This window comes from Drosophila navojoa, chromosome 3 (genome assembly GCF_054131105.1).
Source record: "Drosophila navojoa isolate 15081-1374.11 chromosome 3, UAZ_NAV_1.0, whole genome shotgun sequence".
Taxonomy (NCBI): Eukaryota; Metazoa; Arthropoda; class Insecta; order Diptera; family Drosophilidae; genus Drosophila; species Drosophila navojoa.
In genome coordinates, this window is record NC_142891.1 from 25,819,627 (window position 1) to 25,844,818 (window position 25,192).

Below are 25,192 nucleotides of genomic sequence, written 5' to 3' on the forward strand. Positions count from 1 at the left end.
TATAGAAGAGAAACATTGTATCGATTCCATATTATGGAACAAAATGCAATAATTTATAAACTATACAAAAATATTAAGATTCTAGATGGTCAGACCTTGGTTTTCCACTTCCCAACATTCCGATAACAGAACGTTAACTATAACTCTGTGAACTCTTTTCTCTTTATTGGAATATAATATTGGGTACAAATGAAATGTAGACAGATCTAAAATAATTAATTCTATAAATTCTTTGATTAGTAATAGTACAACAGCAGAAGCTAGTCAATGATCAATTGCGCTCTTCTAAAGCATGGTAAACTTGAAAAGGAAAATTTCTTTATATAGAAAACTTTCGTTAGAAATGTATAAAAATATTCCGATTGAATATATAAACTGAAGCTATTAAATATAAATTCCGCACGTTTTCTCATTGCAAAATATATATACTCTATAAACTTTTATGGGCTCTTGGCAATAGTATAGCTGTGTGTATAAGCGATATTTTTGCTGATCAACAAATTTTCAATTTCCATCAGAGATTTTGCAAAAGCAATTTTCGCATGGATTTTACGTGAGTTTGCAAACTGTTTTTGGATTAAAATGCATTCGGTCATTAAAAGTGCGCCTGTTAAGCGTGAGATTGTGCCTGGGTGTGTGTAAATAGCTTTTGTTGCTGCAACAGCCGCTAGCTATGTGTGTGTGTGTGTGTGTGTGTGTGTGGCAGTAACAACAGAAGCACTCTGATGGCATTGGCAACGCATTTTCGCCACGTACACAGCGCTGGGGCACAAAATAACACCTGCTGACAAACAAACAAACAAAACAGCCACAAACAAGGCGAAATGAGCGCATACACACAACAAATACACACACGCACACACATGCTCTTATAGACGCACAGGTAAATTAATTTAACGTGACTGCAGCTTTGGTCGATTTTCGGCCAAGTGAGTGCACCTCGAAGCACTGCCTCCTGCCCCCAAATTCCTGCCCAAAGCCTTCTGCCCCGTCCGGCCAGTCGGCAGCGCTGGGCTCCTATTTTCGTGTGCCAATGTTGAGGACACACTGCGGTTATTGCCCCGAGGTAGCAACAGCCAAGCGGCACAAACAGGAGAAGGGGTTGGGCGGCAGCGGCATTGCTTTGTTTGTGTGTGTGCGAGTGTGTGTGTTTTACGCATTTAACAACGCGTCTGACTCTGAGCGCATGGACCCAACGTCACATAAATGTTGCATAACATTTGTAGCCCCAAAATGGATTTAACGCGTTGCCTCACGTCCAACTGTATATGTGAATTGTGTGTTGCATAATTCGTTAACGGTAAAGTTGTTCGCTTTAATTGAACTTGAAATGGGCAAACCGAGAGATGAACAACTGAACCAAGTAAAAAAATTTATATAAATAAATAAACTAACAATCAAAAACTAGTATATAAATAAATGAATACAAATATTATGAAATCAATCAATATCAAAATTAAAAGTTTATTAAATGAAATAAATACTATGTAAAAAAAATAAAGTGAATTAACGAAAAGCAATTATATAATTTTATAATCTAAAAAAAAAAAAAAACACATGTATAAATAATTTATCAAATGAATAAATTATATTATTAAGATAATTACAAAAAAAAAAAAAAAAAAAAAAAAAAATATATATATATATATATATATATATATATATATATATATATATATATATATATATATATATATATATATATATTAAAAAGTCAAAAAATATAATGTAAAAAAATAAAGTGAATTAATGAAAACTAATTATATAATTGAATAATAAAAAATAAATACAATTATAAACTTAAAGAGAAAAAAACAATTTAGGTTAATATAAAAATAAATACAAATTTAATAAATAAATATAAACCAAATATAAAAAAATGTAAACTATGTAATTGATATATAAGCAAATAAATAGAGCAATAATTAATAATAAAAAATGAAACATTACAAATATTGCTAATAATTAACTCATTCAATTATTATCATTTTTTGATAATTATGTAATATTTTATAATTATATTATATTATTTAATAAATTTTTTTTATCTTTAAATTAAATAACAAAATCAATATATATATATATATATATATATAAACCAAACTTAATTTTTAAATCAATTATTGAATATATAAAATATTTATATAAATTCAAAGCATAAAAATATATGTTTCTCTAATTGAACTGTCTTTATTTAATTGATTTCTATATACTAAAGCTCGTTCGCTAGAGATACTCACATTGAACTCGCAAATGGACGCGCTTGCTAATCGATGGCGGAACACCGTTGGATGCCACGCAGAGATAGGCCGCCATGTGGAGACGGCTCACTTTGGTGATGTGCAGCAGCTCGCCATCGACGACATTGACTGTGTGGGCGAGAGCGTATTGAGGGGATGAATTGCGTGCACGGATTGTGATTGTGGGATGCGTAGCTGTTTACTCACCGTGCTCTCCGCCAATTAGCATTTCCTCGCCGTCCTCGCGCCGCCACATGACGTAGGGCTCCGGGTAGCCGCGCGCCTTGCACATCAGCGACACATTCTGACCCTCTCGGACGACCATGTCGTTGCTGGTCATGCCCTCGACTATCATGGGGGGCACTGCGTCAACAAAGAATGCGTTATGTGCCTTGCGGTCAGCTGTCAGCGCATGGCTCTGCCCACTCTACTTACCCACCACCTGCAGGTAGCCCTTCCTCGAACGCATCGGATCCTGCAACGGACAACGAGCCCAAATCAATTCAAGTTCATTTCTCTTAAAGACAGACTTCACGAACTTACTGTATTCACCTGGCACATGTACCAGCCACGATCTGTTTCCTCCACCTCCTTGATATGCAAATACCACTAGAATAGCGAACAAATTTATGATTAATATTTAAAAAAAAAATAAGAATTTAATTTTATTATAAGTAGTATTATTTATATACATATATGTATATATAAATATTTAATAGGCTTCAAATATTCAAATCATAGATTTATGAATTAAATATTTTATTTTTTAAAAAGATTTTTTTAATATTAAATTTTAATAATGAATTAAAATACAACCAATACAATACATGCTTACACTTAACTATTTTTTCAATAATTTAAAATTATAAATTGATTTTGTTTGTTTTCTTTAGGTATAAAATAATAATAATATCAATAAATAAAGTGAACCAAAAAATAAAAATATTACTATACATTATTATTATTTCATTATGTTCATTAATCATTCAATATTTATAAATACATAAAAAAATAAATAAAATAAATAAATGAAAAGAATAATAAAAATTAAAATACAAAACTTAAACAACAACTTAACAATGCATAAATATTTTGATTACTTTTAGTTCTTAATAAACTAGGTAATATTGTTTTTGCTTTTGTTTTTAGTTTATTGTTTAATATTTTGTCTTCAAATAATACTTCAAAATTCAAAAATAAATGTAAATATCTTCTGCGCATGCTTACCGATCGATGATCATTGTAGGTCAGACTGATGCGATTATTTTGTGATATGACATTGTGATGTATGGAGAGTATTGTCTGGGTATCGACGCGCACCCAGGCCACTTTATAGCCCTTTAGGTTCTCAACGACACAGGCGAGCAGTGCATCTCGGCCAATGGAGACGGTGACATTGGCAATGGGCTCCGCAAATCGGGGCATGTCCGCTTCTGTGGAAGTTCAAATAGAATGACTCTCAGTTACTCCAAAGCTCCTTTGTCTGGCATTCGATTTTCTTCACAAATGTCAAATCATATTTACTTTCTTGCACTTGTGCAGACTCTCGCTAGCGCACATTGCGTATACGCACTGTGAGCCAATAAAAGTCTGCTCGACTGAAAATCAAATAGTACAGTTTATATGTTATATTAATTACCGTCCAGTGCCGTTTGCTGTGGGTCCACGCGTGCATGTTTGCCTGCAAAGGAGGAAAGGTTGTTAGAAAATTTAATTATATTTTTTGGTTGTGTGGTCAAATAATTTCATTGGCTGAATAGCCGCATTCGCTGGCTGCCCGTTCGTATACGTAATAAATAAAAATTAATTAGCGCCAGCTAGGAGCAAAAACTTTCCGTCGGACTCTGTGCGGACTCAGTCGGACTCAGTGCGGACTCTGCTGCTGTCGCCTTATTTTTGCTGATACGACAATTTTCACGCTGCTCTTTCAGTTTGTGCTGCGCTTTTATTGTTTTTTATTTTCTGTAGTTTTTGTTTCCTTTTCGGTGACAAAAGTTCAAGTTTAATTGTTTTTCGTCGCAAATTGCAGCGTTTGCAGTTTTCGCCCAGTGAGAGCCAGGACAGGAACAAAAAGTTTCATATTACAGGAAATATTTTCGGGACTTGTATGAATTACAATTTTCGACAGGATATTGTAAAATGGATTTATTAAAAAATATTATTTATTGCATTGTTAATATCTGCACATATCGCACGTTAAAATATATCAATTTAAGGTTCTGCTATGAACTGCAGATATTTATGTAAAGTCTATAAGAACTTTAAACATTATTTTATTTTATTTCATTTATTCAGAATGCATATCTTCATATCTAGAAATTACAGAATTTATAATGAATAAAGTTTTTATGAAATCGATATCAAAAGCTATTTTTGTTTGATTTTTGTCCTTGTAGTTCCTTGAAAATCTGAACTATTTATGAGATGAGAATACCAACAGAGGGAAAGACGCTGCATAAAACTAATAAAACTCCTTTCCTTTCATAAATATTAACACATATTTTAAATTACATTATTTAATGATAATAAATATCAAATTCATTTAAGCTAAACGTGCATTGTCCCGCAAATCTACAAAGGTTAAATAGCTAGAATGCAATTAGGCGCTGCGCTCTATCCACGCCCCACCCCCAACCCAATAGGGTCTGTAATTTTCGTCAAGTCAAGTCAGCTTTTAAGGACATCAACCTGCCGTGTCGAGTGTCAATGTACGTTACGAAACTGCTGAAGTTTCCACTTCTGCTCCCTGCCCCAACCAACGGCCACTTGCAAATGTTCGACAAAACATTTAAGAAATTTGAGTTAGCTGCAAATCTCATTCCGGTCAATGTCTGTGTGTTTGTCTGTGTGTGGGTGTGTTAGCAGGAAAAGCTGTTCGTAAAATAAAACTGGTAAATTGAAAAACGCTTAAGCATTTTTACAGCTTTTAACACGGCATTGCATATTGAATTACGTTGCGAAGGCGACAGGAGTCGGCAGCTAGAGCAGCTGCAAACCCTTGCGCCACGCCCTGCTCCTGCCCGCTAGCTGAGGGTCGTCGCCAAAAGCCATGTCCAATCTCCAATTCCCTCTGGACTTTTACCACTTTTCAACTTTCGAGTCCAGCTTCTCCCGGTTGTCCCCTCCACCCCCCTGCAGTTCGTAGCAACTACTGTTTACGCTTTTTCTTCGTTTTCCTTGCTCTATTTTTCTGTTTTCCTTTTTTTTTTTGGTAGGGGGATAGCGAAAAATGCTCAACACGATTTTCGCTGTTGATTTACGTTTTAGCACGTTTTTCGTCTAGATGGGCGCTAAGTTTTTTTCGGGTGTAAAGGGTAATACGTCGAGCACCCCGCTGTCTCCCGCACTCTCTCACTCTCTATTCTATTTCACCTGTCATAGCACTTGCTGCACTTGCAACCTCTTTTTTCCCTTTTTATCCTTCACAAGTTTTTTTTCGCGAACGTCGAGTTGCAATTTAATGAGTCATATTTTTTTTCGTCAGATTTTCGCTTTGCAAGGCGATTTGTCTGAGCATTTGCGTAATGCTAAATAAGCAGGAGAAAACATAAAATGCCAGCTGCGTGTTATGAATTTGATTCACACTCCTTACCAAATACGGCTTATTCAGTTAAAGTGCATAATGCGATATTTGTATAATAGTATTAAGTGTAGATACCTGCTAGGAAATGGTACAATAGAAATAGATAGTACAATAGATAGATAGATTAAGAATATATGATCGGCCTTCAATACATAAGATTTATGGCGATAAAATAAAATCTAATTTTAATTAACAGTTCTTTATTCATAATATTCTCAATTTAGTTTGGTAAAGTCCAATGTATTTGAATAGCTAAATTTTCATAATAAATATTTGCCAGTACACTGAAAAAGTAAGACTTTTATAGTAGTTCAGTAATTAAAGAAAAAAAAATTTAATGAGATAACTCTAAACAACATTTTTAAAACACTTTTTATAATATATGAGTTACCATTTACAAATGCCGTCCTTATCGTTATAATTATGCTTATAATGAAAATATAAATAAAATTAATATTTAGAATATAATAAAAAGAAAATAATAATAATCAGTTAGTATATATATTTGAAATATAAATACAATTTTTTTTAATATACATATAAGTAATAAAATTGAGTTTATATATATATATATATATATATATATATATATATATATATATATATATAATAAATAACAGGAATATACAAATTTATTTATAAAAAAAAAGTATTTATAATACAAAAAATATGTTATTGAAATAGAGCTTTTGTAATAAATATATAGATAAAAAAAATAATTTAGAAATATAATTTCGAAATTTATTTTTTAATAATTTAATTTAAAAAAAAAAACATATTTATAATTAAAATAGATGTATTTTTTTTTTTTTTTTTAAATAAAAAATGTAAGTAAGTTTTTTGCGTTTTTGTAATTTATAACCTCATTTATATTAATGATATCATTGTAATATATTTTTCTATTTTACTTAATTCTCAGCCTCCACTCAACTAATTGGATACCTAATTAAGAGCGGAGAGCGCTCGTATTTTTTCCGTTCTAAATTGTTTTTCCTTTTTGGCAAATACGCTCAATTGGCTCTGTCAGTTTAAGGCTGCTGCTGGCGCCTGTTCGCGGGCAATCAGTCAGCGCAATGTCCGCTTGGCTCACTCATGATCTGACGCTCATATGTGTGCTTGGCCCCCTCACCTTTGCCAGGAGTAGAAAAAAAGAAGGCCAGAGGAACTGAATAGGGCTTTTTATGCTAACGCAGCTGACCATTCAATTTATCAGGCTCGCCCATGGCTCCGTTTCGCGGCATTTCGTGCCGTTCGGTTGCTGCTTTGGTTTTTGGACTTTGGGCAAACAAAAACGCGCTGAAAACTCGGCGCCCGTTTCAATGAGCCGTCTCCGTTGAGTGGGCAAAAAGCAGCGCCAAAGCAAATTTGACTGCGATTTTTTTTTTTTCTAATTTTGTTCTTCCATTTTTTTTTTGGTTTGTTTTTGATTTCAAGCGAGTAAACACAAATTGTCGGCATACTTTCAGCCGCCTCGCTGGCCATTTAAAGCGCAGCTCAGGTTTATGGCAAATTTATGGGCCGCTTAACATTTGAATAGCCCACATGGCCCCCCTGAAGCCCACTCCACCATTACTTTTCGACTGCAAATGCAAATGGCGAATCTGCACGTCTTTTTGCCGGCACTAAAATGAGTCGTTCGCATTTACGCGACTGCCAGGAAATGGACAAATCATTGAGGTAGCCGGCGCACAAGACACAGCGCCAAATGCACAGAGCGCCTGTATGTCTGTCTGTCTGCGAATGTCCACCTTGGCCAGAAGGGAATCTAATCTCGGCTGCTTGCACCAACCAAATGGACGCCATAAACAAAACGCACACACAATAAGAGGGCAAACTCTATGGCAAACGTGCCGCCTACTCCGTTTTTATGCTCGTTCTCAGGCTGTGGCCGCAAGGCAGGCGCACAGTGGGGCAAATATATAAACTAATCTGGCAAAATTCAAGAGATTGTTATGGGCAGCATCAGAGCCTTAATGAGGCCTTCAATTCAAACTATATTTTAATTGAATTGATTTTAATTTATTTAATTAATGATTTAATTAAATTAAATTCAAACAAATTTATTAAAATTTGTAGGAATTTTTAGTAAGATTTCAAAGTTTTTCTGATTAAATGTAAATATATAGTACACATATATTTGTTTATTTTTAGAAAAACATTCTTTCTATCTCTCTCTGTCTCGGTCCTTGGCCTTACATATTTTTCTCTTTCTCTCTCTCGCTCTTCCTCTCTTTTTAACCCCTTGTTTTCGTCCTCTATTCCACTCTTGCTATATTTTTCTCTAAGTATCTCCCTCTCGTAATTCTTATATGTCCCTTAACTTCTAACTCTTGCTCTCTGTTTTCGTTTCTCTCCTTCTTTCTATCTCTCTTTCATTTTCTCCTTCGCCTTCTCCTTCTCACAATTTAATTTTTATCCGTACATTTTGTTCTAGATTTTGCCCGTGTTTTTTTTTTTTTTTTTTGCTACCTCTTCGCTTCTTTTGACCCACTGTGATGGCACCTTGACCCTTGTTGCCCTTTTTTTCGGTTTACTTTTTATGAGACCAGCTTTTTGCTCTGGACATGTTTTTGTTGTTGATTTTTTTTTTTTTTTTGCTGTCTTCTTCTTTTTTACTGTTTCTTTTGCGGCCGTCGCCTGGCCGGATTTGGTAGGCGGGGCTTCGTTTGGTTTACGCGCCTGCCACGCCCGCCCGTTTATTGTCGTTTATTTGTCTTTTCGCCATTTTTATATTTACGCATATAATCGCTTTCATCGCTCGCCGCCTTGGGAGCATATCGAGCCTGGGCTAGGGCACGGGCCTATATTGGCTCAGGCTTGTCCATGTGCGTCTTTTTTTCGCTTTCTGGTTGGGCCTGCGGCTTGCGGCTGCTTGTTGAGTCGTGCGAGGCGGGCCTCGTCTCGTTTATAAATATGATGTTATCGCTTTTTATGGTCCATTTTTATTGCCAGCAATCAGTCTTCTGTTTTGTTTGCTGATTGCCAGCCATTATTCAAATGTATTTGTTTAATTCCCGGAGATCGGCGCTGGCCTGGGCGAGCACAAATCATTTTAAATCCGCAATATGTCAACAAAAATACATTTCAGCGCCGTGGACCGTGGGGCGTTTGGGCAGCTCGTTATGGCTTATGGTCTGGTCATTATCCCTAAAAAGTGTTGCGTACATTGAGATATATATCAACCTAGAGAAAGAGAGAGAGAGAGGGAGAGACTTCTACCTATGGCTATTGCTTCCAATCAGGCCAATCCAACCTCACGCACATTTGACATTTGACAGTTACCTAATCATCTGAAGCTCATAATCACATTGCGTGTACGTAATTAGTTTTGAGTTAACGAGCAGCCAGAGATGTTGTCCCTCTCACTCGCCCTCTCTGCCTCTACCGCATCTCTCTCTCTATCTCTTTTTCGCCTCAGGCAGCCATTGTGCATGCACTTTATTGACAAACGAACTGATTAAATATCAGCTCTGGTTCATTATGCAATTAAATCACTTCAGCTTTGCTTCATTGCCAGCTTGTACAGTCGTGTCCCCATATATATGTATATGTGCATGTATATCCACATCTACATGTAGGGCACAATAAAGCCAAAGCGTATTTACATTATATCTTACGTTTGGCTTATTAATTGTGAGTGTGCCAACTAATTGCGAATAAATTCTGTTTAATTTAGACACAAACAATTATTGACTATCGCAATTTGTGCCAGACTAAGATTTAGTTGGGGCAAATATTTATCATTTAATTTAATTTGATTTTAATAGCGCAATTTATTGAATTTCAATTTGTTCACATTAATTAGAGTCTTTTTTCAATAATATGTAGAAATAGGTAAAATAATTACTTGAAATTTTACGTATATATCTTGACGTTTTGTTAGTAAAGCATTATTAAACTTAGCTTTTAATTGCTCATATTTTGGCATGGTTTTTTATTTTTATGTGCTCGAAAAAAATTTAGAAATTAGAATTGATGATAAAAATAAATTGGTCTGAATTCTCTCTCTACTATTATTAATCTACTCTAATCTACTATTATTAATATACTTTTAAAGAATATACTATGTAAAGGTGTAAAATATATTTTTAAGTTAAGCCAAAAACTTTCTAATTAACTGTCTTTAATATCTCTGGCATGAAATATTAAAATATCAAATATTTTATATTTTTATATTTATATTACTAAATAAACCAAAAATATTTCATTATTAAAGGAATGCATTTATTTTTATTTATTATTAAATTTTACTATTATTATTATAGTTTTTATTATTATTTAAATTTTTTAAATATACCCTTAAACTATATTTAAATTCTGAAAAATGAAAATGATTTATAGCAGCACACAGTAAATACTTCTTAGATACTTCTATGCTTAATAACCCCTCTTAAATATTTGAATAAACGACTTCAGAGCAAGAAAATCTGTTCCTTTCAATTGCATAGAGTATTAAAAAAAAGAAAAGAGCAGAGGAATACACGATGCAATCCGCGCTGTGAAGCAAGCCGCACAACATTTACTTATGTTGTAATACGGGCAGCTATCCAGGAGGCAACTATTACCATAATTTACAATGGAGTCATAAAAAAGGGGATGCAGCATATGAAATGCTTTATGCAAATTGTTTACTTTAGCTCTCGGCAAAGCAACAGCTACAATATCAGCAACGAAAGCAACAGCAGCAGAGGCAGAGGCAGAGGCAGCGACAAAGGCAGCGGCAACGGTAAAGCAGAAGGCGAAAGCAAAGCAAAAGCCCAAAAGTATGCAATGGATTTTTTCACAGCATGCACACGTGTCGCAAAGGACGAAGGACCGAAGCAAATGCTTACCAGATAATATTAAATGCAAGCAGAGCTGCAGTGAATCGCGTGTGTGCGTGCGTGTGTGTGTGTTTGTGTATGTGTGTGTGTGTGTGTGTGGTTGCTCAGATATTTATATGCAAAACCGCAAAACAAATTTCGGCTGCGGCAAAATGCACTTTGCCAACTTGGCAACTTGGCAAACAAATGAACTCGAACTGGGCGACAAACACACGCACACACACACACATACAGTCCAATCCAGTTCCAAATATATATATATATTTATATGTGTTGGGACTTCTTTTGTTTTTTTCTCTTTCTTCTTCACTAGCAGCTGCAATCTCAGTTCAGTTGAGCAACTGTAGCTGTTTGCTTTCCTTCTTTATTTTTGCTTTTTGTTTTTTTTTTTTTTTTGTATTCGCTTCAAGTATTTTGAACTTCATTGGCAAAGAAAATTTGCTGGCAAGTTGCCCAGCTGGCGGGTTTTGGCTGGATTCCGGATCAGTTCTAGCGGGCTCCGACTTCCCCTTGCCATCCGTCTTCAGCTGCCTCTGACAATGTAATCGCTTGTAAGACAAAGCCAGCTTGCATTTAATGGCTCAATTCGAGCATCTTGATTGATTGAGCTGCGATGGAAAACTCATTAAGAACTTTAATTAAATCGAGCCACCAGAAAATGTCACAAAAAAATGGAAAAATAAAACACATAAAATAAAAAATAGTTGTAGCAAAATCTCATTATTCATAATATAAATAGCATCAAGCATAAGGGACGTGGCTCAATTTTCGTTCACTTTGCAGCTGCATGAGAAAATATTTAAAGATCGCTTCTACAGCTTGACTGGAAGTTGCCAACAATGAAAAATTAAAAATAAAAAAATAATAGGCAATTTTAATTAATTAAGAGCTTTAGCATTAGAATCGGTCACAATTTTAGCTAAAAAAAAAATAAATAGAACAAAAATATTATTTAAAAATAATAGAACATAATAAATAAATTGTATATCCCAATATTTATTTATTTTACATGAATTATTAGTTAATTCAAAACAATAAATAAAAATCAATATAACATGTTAATTATTTATTTTAATTTTTTATATTATTTGTATTTATTTATTTATTATTGTTTGATCTTTATACTCTATATATATTTTTAGAATAATAATTATTGATGTAATAATAAATGATGATCTTAATAAATAATTAATGAAGCTCAGAGCAATCAAAAGCAACTACAATAATATAATTTAAATAATTGTAATAAAATAAAAATAGGTCGAAAATTAAAAATTCACATGTAAAATAAATTTCCTAGAATTATTGCTCATTGTGTTTATTTTTTACTTTTATTTTTATTTTTATTTTTTTCTCTTTTCTTGTATTCCTCGCTCTTGTTTATTATTTCTCTGCTCTGTTTCTAATAGAAAACTAAATTAATATTATACCATGTAATTGTAGAACTGAGCAAGAAACACCCTTTCTTACGTTCGATTAAAGGGTATATTAAGACAAAATATGTGCGCAAATGTGTCAGAAAGTGAACGAAAACATAAAACATGGCAAGCAACTGGGGAGTATTGCGACTTGAGTGGGAATTGTGATGCTGTGGAGGGGGCGGTAAGGGGCATCCGCTGGTGCTCGACACTTTCTCACTTTCATGAATTATGCTACGTGCCTGTCAGCTTCAGCTTGAAGTCGTTGCCAGCCGTCAGGTCCTGTTCAGCATTTGTGCAGTGGCTGTGGGGCCACCAAGGTGCAACTGCCAACTGGCAGGTGGCGTGCAGCATGTGGCCTGTAGCAGGTGGTAGGTGGCACATGGCAGGTGGTTGCTGTTGCTGTTGCTGCGGCTTCGTTTAGTCTGTGTTTAACATATTAATAAATGATTGTGACAAATGCACAGCCAACGCCTGCATATCTCAAATACTGCAAACCTCATGCCAAGCCAACTCACTCTTCCGCATTCATGGCCTGCTCGAAGGACTCGAAGGACTTGAGCTCAACTCACTGCAATGGGACTCCAAGTGTTTTATGATTTAACGCAAACTGTAGATTAAGTCCTTAAAGCCATGTTTATATTGCAAAGGATATCAACAGAGGGTTGTGGCACTTGCACGGGCTTTAAATTACTATTGCTATTTTAGTGAAAGATCTACCAGAAAATTATGAACTGAGTTCTTAAATGTAATGTATATTGGGTTAGATAGAGTTGAATATATATTTTGTCAGAGGAGATTAACTTTATAGTACATCTTTAACTAGCCAAAATGCTTTTTATTTCTCCTTATTAAAAAATATAGAAATATTATAATAAATCGGTATATATTCATTCTTTTTTATTTATTTTTTTTATTATTTTATATTTTTATTTATTTATTTTATTATTTATTTGAATTAAATTGTATACTTTTACAATTTTCTTAAATATATATTTTATATTTTATAATTATTTTTTTATTTTTATTTATTTATTTATTTTTTTAAATGAAAGTTTTTAAATGTTCAAATATAATTTCTTTTTTTTTTAATTTACAAATACAAAATATTGGCTTTGTGGAAAAATAGAAAGGCAAAAAACACTGCAGTCTAAATGTAAGCTAGACTCTCTCTGTACAAGCCCTACGTTACGATAGTAAATTATTGCAGACGATATTTCCCTCTATCCCTCCAACTCCAAAGATCTAAGTATTGCTTTCGTTCTGGCTTTCTCTCCCTCTATCAATGAATTATCTGCACACATACATCCATCAATGCACTGCACTAATTACGACCGCTAATTAAGTAAAGTAACAGTTAATGAGATGTACAGTTGCTTGCCGTTTAAATTGCAGCGCAAAGTATTCGCATGTCATTTGTCACAGCTTGCGAACTTGAGCTCAGGCAAGGAGACGCACATGCATACATACGCGTACACAGAGAGAATTCCCAATGCATTCGACGCTGAATTAATCATGCAATAATCATTCACTCAATTTACACACACACACACACACACACACACTCGCATACTCACACGCACTTGAACAATGCGCAATCTCCATTTAATGCTCGATTGCTTAACATGCACAATGCAAATTGCGCGTGGGAGTGGAAGAGAGCGGAAGTGAGTGGTGAGAAGGGGGGAGGGGGAGGGCCTTGGCATTAAGTGGGGCATGGTTAGTGACTGAGGGGACATTTAACGGCATATTACTCATACGCCGCGTCAGCGCTGGACAGCGCGTCTTTTGGCGGATGGCCTGGCATGGTAAGTGAATTTATTTCAAACAATTATGCAGCAATTAACAAACCGATGCCGCCAATTGCAGGTGGGCGGGCCGCTGGGCGTGCCAATTGCGTGCATTATTCAGGCAATATATCACGCCAATTGCCGCCGTTGTCGTTGCTGCACTTACGAGTCCTTTGCCCAAAGTATTTTAATTTTATTTCATTTCATTTCATTTCGTTTCATTTCTTTTTTTTTTTAATAATTCAATTGCAGTTCTCAATTCTCAGACAGCTCAATTGGCTGGTTGTTTCTTTCTCTCACTGCGTGTGTGTGTGTGTCTGTCTTTGGCTTGATTTCTCACCTGTCTTGCAGATTAAGTATGCGCCTCGTGTGCGTCGCGTGACGCCACCATTGTTTGCTGGCTCCATATTGCTGCGACTCGAGCTCATAAATTATTTTCAACGCGCATTTAAATTACAATTTGTAATGCTCACGCTTGTGCCACACACACTCACACATATGCTCTCTTTCTCTCTGTCTCTTTCGCTGCGGCACCTACGCGTCGCTTTTGGCCATTTACGGGCGAATGTTTCCGGCCACGGAGGCCACTTCACAAATTAAGTTGTCAACAATTTTAACCATATCGCGGCCATATAATCTTCACACCTAAATTATTTATATAAAAAGCCCCGACGACCACACAAACACATGCGTCACACACAAACACAAACACACATACACATACACATACACAGTCATGTTAGCGAAACAAACGAGGCAATAAAACGTTTTGCATTGTTGTTTTTGTTGCCGTCGAGCCTTTTGTTTAATAAATTATGTAAAATGCGCCAAATTGAATTTGAAATTCATGCAGACTCTTGCTGGCTATGCGAATTAAGATATGTCGATATGTCGACAGCCAGACAGACAGATAGACAGCCAGATAAACAGACAGCTACAGCACAAACACTTGGTTAACAACATACGTTGTTCGAGTGTGCGTCTGTGTGAGCCAAAGCCCATGTTTTGTCTGTTGAACAGCGAAATTAGGCCTATTTATATTTAGCTCTTGTCCGACTCATATGTAATTCCACGTTGACTTTTAAGCATTATATATTTATATGAATGTTTTTAGTGTGAATTTCAATGAACAAGGCTTACATATAAACAAAATGATATACAATAAATAGAACAAACAGACAAACAAATAATATATGTATGTATATATTATATATATATTAAATTTATCTAATTTTTTTTGAAATGTAAAAAAATATATTTAACGATCAACTAATTAAAAAATATTAATAAATCAAGTTATTAATTTCTGGCTTTATCTAAAAAATATATATTTATTATTTTATAATTTACATATTAACTTTTGATATAATAAAAATTTATGTATTTAACCACAAAAATATTAATCTAAAGCATTCAGCAGTTAAATCTCTCAATAATAAAAATATGTATATATAATTAAAATATATTATATACTAAATATTATATACTATAGATATTGCAAAATAGTTTTAAAATATCTTTTAATATATAAATAGGTAAAACAAATACAAATATTATAAATAAGAGTATATTCTGAAATAATATCCATTAAAATGATGTGCATACTTGTAAAAGAAGTACCTATAATATAAAATTAGGTATGCAAAATTTTAAAAATATTTTAATAGTTTTAAAATATGTAATATAGTTTGTAAACATTTTTTTTTTTTTAATATAATTCATTTTTTATCTTATAAATAATATCTCTGCAGCTAGATAAATTAAAAAAATCTTCATTAAAGTAGAATAGTTTAAAACATTAATTTGTTTAATTTCTGCAAATATTTCGTGGAATTGTAAAATTCACATTCTTTCTCAACCATTCCTTTCGTCGTCTTTCTTTCCTTCATTTTCAACTATTCCCAATTAAACTGAATCACTTAATGCCACATATAGCTCGCTTTCAATCCCATAATCTGGCTGAACAATTTCGGGGCAAATTGCTGCACATCAGTGTCAAAAGTTATGGGCAAAAAGTTTTATGCAAGCATAAACATAATTTACATCAAGTGACGGCGGCCATCAAAGCAAGGACAAGTGCCGAAGTCCTTGGCGGAAATCACAACTGGAATTCGTGAAAATAATAATTAGGCGCGGTTCCCCTTCACAGGACCTCTTATACAACAAAAGAAGAAGCCGCACTCGGAATTGCAAATGAAGTGTGAACAAGACTTTATATTCGCTCTCTCTTTCACACACACACACACACACACCCTCTATCTCTCTCCTTCTCTCCCTCTCTGTCTCGCTCTGTTTAACTTTCTCTGTCTTTTACCATGTGGCAAGACAAAGGCCCACAAAAATGTGTCTTTGGAGACGTTATTAAAAGTTTTCTTCCTTTCTTTTTTTTCTCCCTTTTATATATTTTCTTTTGGCTACTTTTGTGGCCGCCATTTACATTAACAGCCTTTCATCCAGTGTTTGGCCAAAAAATATCAAAATGAAATTGCTGCATAATTTGTACTTTTCACATTTTGCCAACCAGTGTATATATACATATATATATTTTATTTGTGTTGTCAGAGCCGAAAGTTTTCTATTAATTTTGGCAGCGGCAAAGTGTAAATAAATACGAAAGGACGACGCCGAGTTTCTTATCTAAGCGAGCAACGGAGCGCAAACTTAAATTAAAATGTTGGCAGGACATTCGTTGAATTATTCAGTAACTTTTGCCAACTGCTTCTGCTTGATGGCAACTCTTTTATTTCCTTTGCCCATTTAATGTTTTTTTTTTTTTCTTCTGCTTCTTCTTCTACTACTTCTTTCTGTGGCCCAGCAAATGTAAATTTCTTGGCTGGGACGCTAGGTGGTCAACTAATTAAAAATCAACAAACAGCCTTGGGCATCCTTCTTTATTTTTTTATTTTTTGATGACATTTTGATTTTGATAGGGTTTTCCTTCGTTCCCTTCTTGTGAAACGCCAATTTTTTTTCTTTGTTTCCAATGCCTATCGAACGAGCTATTGCCAGCTCTTATGGCTGCACTAGATTTGCATTATTTATAGCATAGGCGCAACACCTTTTTGCTTGTTTTCAATTCAATGTGGAGGCATCAAAACTTTAGCAGCTTTTACATAAATTGACAATGAATTTTGCAATATTTATGTTATTTAACTAATGTTTGTCTGGCTTTTAGCTACTCTCAGATCTGTAGATAGTAAACGTCACTAGTCCGATTCAGTTGGCGAATTGTATGTATGTATGTATTGAGTTTCATTATAAATTCATTGAATTTTAAAATAAGTGAATTGAGAGGAAGATTTTAAGTTCGCACTAGCATATGAAAGATTATCAGTTTGAAATTAATTTTTAAATTAGCAATATTTTAAACATTTAATAAAGTTATACAAATATGTACAATTTTATATTTTATAAGATGCAATAGAAATATATAAATATATATTATTTTATTATTTTATTATTTATTTTACCCTATTCTTTATGAAAACTTTTTAAAAATTTGATAGCAATAAAAATGTATATTATTTGTAATAAAATTTGCAGTTTATAAATAAAAATTTTTTTTTTATAATTGAATTATTTTTAAGGCAGCTTTAGTTATTAAATCCATCCTCTCACTGAATTTTTAGTAGTGATCATCTCATATGCCATGCTTTTACGCAGTTTTTTCGCGTTGTCAAAACGTTTAACCCAAATTGTCGTAAATTTCAGCTGGGGCCTGCTTAAAGTGTAAAGCAGCCTGTCTGCAGGTCGTGGACATAAAAAAAAAACAACGCCAGCTGACGGGCGGACAGCAGGGAGAAATTTCGTGAGACTCGACTCGATACATAACGGCTAAACGGCTGAGGCCAAAAAGTCAACCTCTCTGCTCTTTGCGCACATTTGCCTTTGGGGTCGGTCCCGCTGGGCCTAATGCCGCCCCGGTTGCCGCCACATGTGGCGCTGCAGTTGGCAGAGCTCAACTGTCGGATTGTGGATGCCACACTTGGGGCAGGCCGCTCAATCGGGCTCTCACAGCTGCCGAGCATAAAACACATTTAACCACGGTCAGCTGCCCATTCAAGCAACAGTGGGCTCTATGCCCATGCCATGCCACGCCCCTTTGCTCAGTGGCCCACTTGTTATTTATATTATGAGCACTCAGAGCAGTTGGCTCATTGTCATAAATTTTGCTCAAGTGCTTGCCAGAGGCCGACGCCACCCAACCCCCATGTCGCCCCCCACCCCGCCTGCTTCTATAAAGAGGAATCCGAAAGATTTGCTTCTTGTTGTTCTTCTTCTTGTTTGCCAAGGGCATTCACAACAATAACAACTAGAAGAACAACAATGCGAGGAAAGAACGCCTCTTGGCCAATTTAATAAATTTCATAAATTGTTTATACTTAGCCTTGACTGCAAGTGCGTACGTGTGTGTGTGTGTGTGTATGTGTGTGTGCGTGTTGACTGACATTTTCAAGTGTTCCTTTGACACTCGAGCTCTGTGCCTTAGATGCATTTGAAGTTGAGCACTGAGCACATTACGGGACAACAACAACTTCAACAACTGTTGAATGTTGCAAACAGTGTTGAAAAGTGCTCGAAACTTGAAAACTCATTGAGCTGCGGAAAATACGGATAGAATGTGCGTGACATTTAAACAATAACATTTCAATACCAGTCTTTTGACATTTTTCATATGAATCCATTTTCTTTTAATAATTTAAAAATCGAATTAATAATATATGACGCAAGCTCTGACTTACGGCTGTCTTCAATTGATAAGCTTAGCCTTTTTATCCGATTACATTGTAAGGTGGATCGTTATTCAATTCGTATGTCAAAGGTTGTTATTTCATAACTTTTTCATCGACTGACGTCAATACACGTTTATGATACCGATAAGCGATTAGATAATGCGAAACACAAGCTTTTTTTATTGAGATGAGTGCAGAGCTTGGATAAATTCGAAGTAAATTCAATTGCGAAACAGTTCAAAATGGAAATATATCTCAAGCTGATCATCTTAACATCATTCAGTGTGACCTTTGTGACAATGGAAAGTTTGGTAAGTATTTACACTTATATATTAATTACATATAAATATATCATAGTATATACCATAGGAATGCCAAGCCAATAGAGAACTAGATGCACACTGTGGAAAATACTGCTATCAGATTGTGAAGCCCCTTCTTGCACACGCCTCATCCGTGTTCTCAAAAGAGAAATCTCTATCAGAATTACAATCGAAAATGGATAGAGATTCCCACATTATTAAAGATCTACAGAAGACAATTGAACTAAAAGATAAAGAATTGGCTTCTCAGCTTGAATTGATTGAATCAAAAGATAAGCAATTCGCTTCTCAGATTGAATCGAAAAATAAGCAATTGGCTCTTCAGACTGAGCTAATCGACACATATAGAAGAACAAGAGATACTACTATAATTGAAAGAGATAACGAAATATTAAAATTAAAATCTCTGATAGAGCAAAAAGATCACAAATTATCTGACTTAGAAAATGAATCAGCTACAAATGCTGCGAAAATTAAAGATCTCCAATCGAAGCCAACAGAATATATGGAATATATGAAAAAGTTAGAGGAACCTAACTGCCAAGGTAAATCCAATACATCTGCAATGATATTACCCAACATCGGGCCATTCTTTGTATCCTGCGACTCTAAGCTTGTGGGATCTGGTTGGATCGTGATTCAGCGTAGAATTGATGGAACTGAAGACTTTGATCGCAACTGGGAGGAATACAAGAGAGGATTTGGGAACATGGAACATGAGTATTTCATGGGATTGGAGAAGATCCATTTAATTACACAATCGCAGCCGCATGAGTTATATATTCACTTGGAGGACATTAATAACAAAACCCGAAATGCCTAGTACAGCCATTTCCTTATTGGCAATGAGGAAGAGTCGTACGAGCTTAAGAAACTTAAAATTTATTCCCGATATGTTTGCGATGATTATAGCCTGCATATAAACCTGAAGTTTTCGACAAAAGATCGGGATAACGATTTATCTGAAAGGAACTGTGCATCAATGTATATGTCTGGCTGGTGGTTCGGGAAATGCTTTTACTGGTATAAACAAACAAAACACTTGAAACTGTATGCCCCATTGATTTTTTAACTATTTCAGTAATTTAGATGAACAAAACACATCCACAGATGTAGGACGATATGATATAAATTTATGGATCTATAAGCCAATAAAATCCATGCAAGTGATGATCAGACGAAAGTCTTTCTAAATGAATACTTTAAAATCTGCCGAAAAAACACTCCATTTATTCAAATAGTAGTTTAGTAATTTTAAGAATTTGCGATCAACCCATTGAATTTCCACATATTTAAACTTTAAGCATGGGCTTTATTGCCCAGCTCGTAGTTCGCACAGCAGAGAGCACTCAAAATGGCACCAATTTAATTACACCCCGGGCCAGACACTCAGACAGACAGCCATCCGCACTCATAGACACACACGCACACTGAGAAACACTCATTCATTTTCACCTTGAATGTTGGAAAAAAGTTTTCTATGCTTCGGATGGAGTTTTGTTGGTTCGCAGTGCCGGCCCAAACACTAAGCGCATAATCTTGTAAACTTGGCAAAAATGCCTCAAATGCCATAACTAAAATAAGCAGCGGCATAGACAAAGAAGATTCTGGGAGGGGGAGCGGCGTTAGGAACGTTATGGCTAGGCAAGAGCCCGAGCCAGATCCAGATTGCCCTAAAGGGCGTAATACAGATTCTCGGCAAAAGTTCGAGTCAGGCGTGGGTGTGAGAGAGAAAGAGAGAGAGAGAGAGAGACGAAGGCAAGAGAGGAGATTGTGTAGAGTGCAAGTGCTTGATGCAAATTATTTGGCCTGGAGGTTAACTAGGGTCGTTTAGCAAATGCCTAATACACAAAAAGACAGAGCATGCACACACACACACACACACACACACACAGTGAAACTTTTTATGAGCACAGTGCATTGGCATTCATAAGAGCAAGTAAAGCATTTTTCTATGCGAACGTTTGGGGGCTCAGGTCGGGGCTTGGGCTGGGGCCATGGCAATGGCAATGGCAAAGGCAAAGGCAAAGGCAGAGGAATTGGTTGCCAACCGCACAGTCTGGACTTGCACATGCCACGCCCACACACCCACACGCCCCTTTTGGCACCCCCCACAACAATGACAAGTACAATAAATGCCTTTCAACTGCGGTTTCACATGCACTTGAAGTGAAGTGGGCGGCTGCCAAGGGTGGGCGTGTGCTTCATAAACCCGAAGTGCAATTTGAAGTGAAGTGCCTCGTACTATGAAGTATGATAGTTTGGTCTCCACACACACACACATACGTATAAATATGTATGTATATACAGATGCATCTGTGTGCATGTGTATGTTTGCCTTCCTTATCTGGCATCCACTTCCTGCCATCTTCACCCCCATCTGTCACTTGTGCTGCGCCGCCTTGTGGCTTTACCAAGTTTTGGACTCCATCCCGGACATGTTAGGCGGCTCTAAATGAAACTTTATCCCTGGAGTGTTAAAAGTCTTGCCATCTGTTAGCTGCATCGCCTTGAGTGAGTGTGCGCGTGCCTGCGCCTGCAACTGTGTGTCTGTGTGCGTATTGTGGCTGCACTTAATTTGCTGCGCGCAACATGCTTCGTCTGCTTTGCGGCACAAATGCTGTTGCATGTTAGCCAAAAAAAAAAAAAAAAAACATTTTCCAAAACTAATTTTTAAAACTTTCTTCTATTACTTTAATTTTTATCTCTTTATTTTATCTACTGCAAGTGCAATTTTTTTTTTATAGATTTTATATACTAGTTTTTCTTATATATAATTTAATATAATTTTCTTATATATAATTTAATTTACATATATACGTAGGTGTTAATATATGAAAAAATATATAAGAATTTCAATTTCAAATACCAAAAAACGAAAGATAAAAAATAAATGAAACGGCTAAATGAAACTTAATGAAATTGAATACCTGCAATTTCCATATTATTTATGAAATTTATTAAACTTAACTTTAAAATTTATGATAGTAAATTAAACACATTGCATTATATTGAATTAATCAAGCAGATTTGCCATTTTAAGATTATCTTTGGAGCCATCAATAAAAAAATAAATTATTATATTATTATTATTAATATTCTTATTGCAACTGTTTTAGTATACATACATATGTAGAGGCCAATGCTTGGCAAATATTTTTCTCTACATTTTATAATGAATAAATTGTATAACATATAATATTCACAAACATAGATATGCATAAATTCAAAAAATTCGATTCTATAATAATAGAAAGTAAAGAAAGTATTATATATTAATATTATTTAGTGCTATCCTCAGCAATTTGCTTTTATTCTTCCTCTTCTTAAATGCAATGTTGGCCATGCAGAGCAGCTTTTGTCCACACTCACAACAGTCAAACAGTGATTGCCAACCTACATACATATACAGGGTATTTCAAGTCGATGCCCCAGAAATGCCATGGGATTGACGCGCAAGAATGAGCACGCGAAAATTGCTCAACGATTTCGATTTGTTTCCAGATTTCGGCTAATGTCAATTTCGGGCCACTAATTACGATAATACAGAGCAGCAACAACAACGACAACAATAACAACGAAGGCAACGACAATTCCAAATCGAATGTCATAAATAATTCGTGCTGCAATTCGAGTGAAAGGTTGACCACACTCCACCAAAACAACAGCAGCAAAACATCCTCGAGAGTTGAAAATGGAAACGAAAATCAAGCACACATGAGATGTGGGCAAGGGGGGCGTGGCTGCCAGAGAGGGGGAGCGAGTCTGTGTGTGTGTGTGTGGAGCTACCTTAGCATTCAGTCAGGTGTAGCTAGACAGACAAGTGTCAGTCAAGCCGAAGGAGAGCGCAGAGCGGGCAGTTAGCTTGCCATGATACACACACACACACACACACACACACACACGTGAACATATCAATCTTAATTAAGATTTCAGTTCTCTTTCGCTGAAGAGCCGCCCACACCTGGCTGTTTGCCCCCATCCCTTTCCCATTTCCCCCTCGCCCACTTCGCAGGAGCTGCTGCTGGCTTCAGCTTGTTAGGGTCGCATTAGCAAATAGTATGGGTTGTTTTGATTTTTGCGCCACTGTGCGATGTTGTTGTTGTTGTTGTTGCTAGTCAATCAGTGGCAAATGTTGTTGGCAGCCCAGAAGTTTATTACTTGCTTCCATCGATTGCTCAACTAATTGCAGTTGATGTTTTATTTCATTCGATATTCGGGTTACTCACCGTTACACACACAGTCAAAGGTGTGTCTGTGTGTGTGAGTGTGCACATTTTTGTTTGTCTATTTGTGTGTGTGTGTGCGAGTTATTCAATGCTTCAAATGAAGTTTTTCAGCATTTAACCTTCAGTAAGTAAATATTATTGTTACTTGAAGTTGGGCTATGTTTTACAGTCAGGCGAAAATGAAGCACGTGTGAATGCGGTTTACACCAGCGAATTGGTTGGATAACTGATTGTATGACTGAGTGAGGAGGAAGGCGGGCGTCTGACCATGGAAGAGTGTGCTTGAGTTATTGGACACAGCCTGGCTTTGGCATTTCATATTTCAGAGCAAGAGACCTGAGTAGGCTTAAGGTGAGGGTGATGAAATAATTTAAATAAATATAGGCAAAATGATTTTATAAAATAGAATTTTAAGAAAATTGTAATCAAGAACATTTTACTAATTATAATTATCTTTAAAGTACATATATAAAACAAGTAAATTTAAAAAAAATTTGTGAATAGAATTTAAAAATATTAGATATTAGAATATTACATCATTTCAACATTACTGTCGCTCTAAAAATGTAAAATGTAAAAAAAAAAAAAAAAAAAAAAAAAAAAAAAACCAGAATCCATTTTTTTTCTCCAGGGGAAATCACCGATAACTTGCTTGAGTTGAAGGAACAAGACATACTTTTGTTTATGTATCGGTAGCAGAGAGTTGGGTTCGATAGGTTCGAGTGCTTGAACTGACCGAACATCAATCGCATCTCTCCCTAAACGATGTTTGTGAAAAGAGCGTCACGGGAATACTCGACTCAAAGCGAACAAAGAAAAGACAAAAACGAAAATAACTGAAGAACCGGATCAGAACAAGCGGGATTCTACGAAAGAAGCTTAAAAAGAATAAGTTATTTGAGAGCTTTACTGCTTATCGATATAATTTTCTATTTTAAATATTATTAAAGTTAGAAAAGCTTCATTTATTTAAATATTAATTTATAAAATAATATTTTGTTCTTATCATTTTTCATTTAATACTATTATTGCTTTCTTTATTCAATGTATTTATTTAAAATATTTATTTAATTGTTTATTTATTTATTCTTTTTTAATATATTTCAATGTCATATATGTCTTTGTATGTTAATTTTTTATTTTCATTATATATTTTGATATTAAAACTTCCGCATTGTGACTTTAACCTTTTGCGAGAGTATTTAATCAGAAGGTCGAAATGGATTTCAACACATAGATCCATTTTAATAACTTCTTCAAATACATTCCAGCCAAATCATTGGGGTACGCGCTTTAAAACCCGCCGGTTCCTTGCTCGCTTGTCAACATTTCACTGGCAATCAATAAAATTCACTGCTCGTTGCATCTCCATTCGTGTAATCCCAATTACAATCACAGTCGCTCCTCTGCCCGGAATATATCAATAAAAGCAATTAAATTTTCTATTAACGAAATCAACTGTGGCAAATGCGGTGAACGGGGCAAAGGCAACAACAGCAACAACAACAACAGCAAATGGAGTTACCGAAAAATAAAAAAAAAAAGCATTGCAGACAAGGCTCCAAAACACCATCATCATGATTGTGATTGTGATTGCGATTGCCAAGCCCAAGCCCCACCACCACCACCACCAATACTAACACCATCATCAGCACCATCATCATCATCAACATTATGATCATCAAAATCAACAAGCTAGAGAAGTGCAGGATTCGGCGCATCATCTACAAAAACAATCAAAAGCGGGCAGCGCGGCAATTGCCGGGTTGCCGGCAGTTGGCCTGCAAGTTCATCAAACTGTTTCAGAGCGCACAAAAAAAAAACAAACATTGAATGAGGGAGCACAGCGCCAACTAGCAGTATATAGGCGAGTGTAGCTATAACACACTCACACGCTCACACACGCACACACACAGACTGGCTTCATGTGCGCGTTATTGTTATTGCTTTCGGGCAGAAAAACGCCTCCAAAAAGTCCATAGCAGGATGCGTTCATTTCGCAGCAACCAGCACAAAAAAAAAAGGGAAGGTTCTGCTTGTTTTTTCCGTTGCT

General features: G+C 35.4%; 1 protein-coding gene across 4 annotated transcripts in view; it reads right to left on the minus strand.

Moving 5' to 3' along the window:
* DIP-kappa (Dpr-interacting protein kappa) overlaps positions 1-25,192 on the minus strand; it is a 200,391-nt gene that overhangs the window by 139,838 nt on the left and 35,361 nt on the right. For all 4 annotated transcript variants that reach the window (XR_016196390.1, XM_089257272.1, XM_089257270.1 and 1 more), the window contains exons 3-8: positions 3,880-3,921; positions 3,468-3,673; positions 2,784-2,849; positions 2,676-2,715; positions 2,448-2,603; positions 2,241-2,369 (exon numbers count right to left, since the gene is read on the minus strand). Coding sequence is in view for 3 of the 4 variants with exons in the window: in XM_089257272.1 (XP_089113398.1) it covers positions 2,241-2,369; positions 2,448-2,603; positions 2,676-2,715; positions 2,784-2,849; positions 3,468-3,673; positions 3,880-3,921 (639 nt within the window). In the remaining variant the exon portion in view is untranslated. The remainder of the gene's footprint in view (positions 1-2,240; positions 2,370-2,447; positions 2,604-2,675; positions 2,716-2,783; positions 2,850-3,467; positions 3,674-3,879; positions 3,922-25,192) is intronic.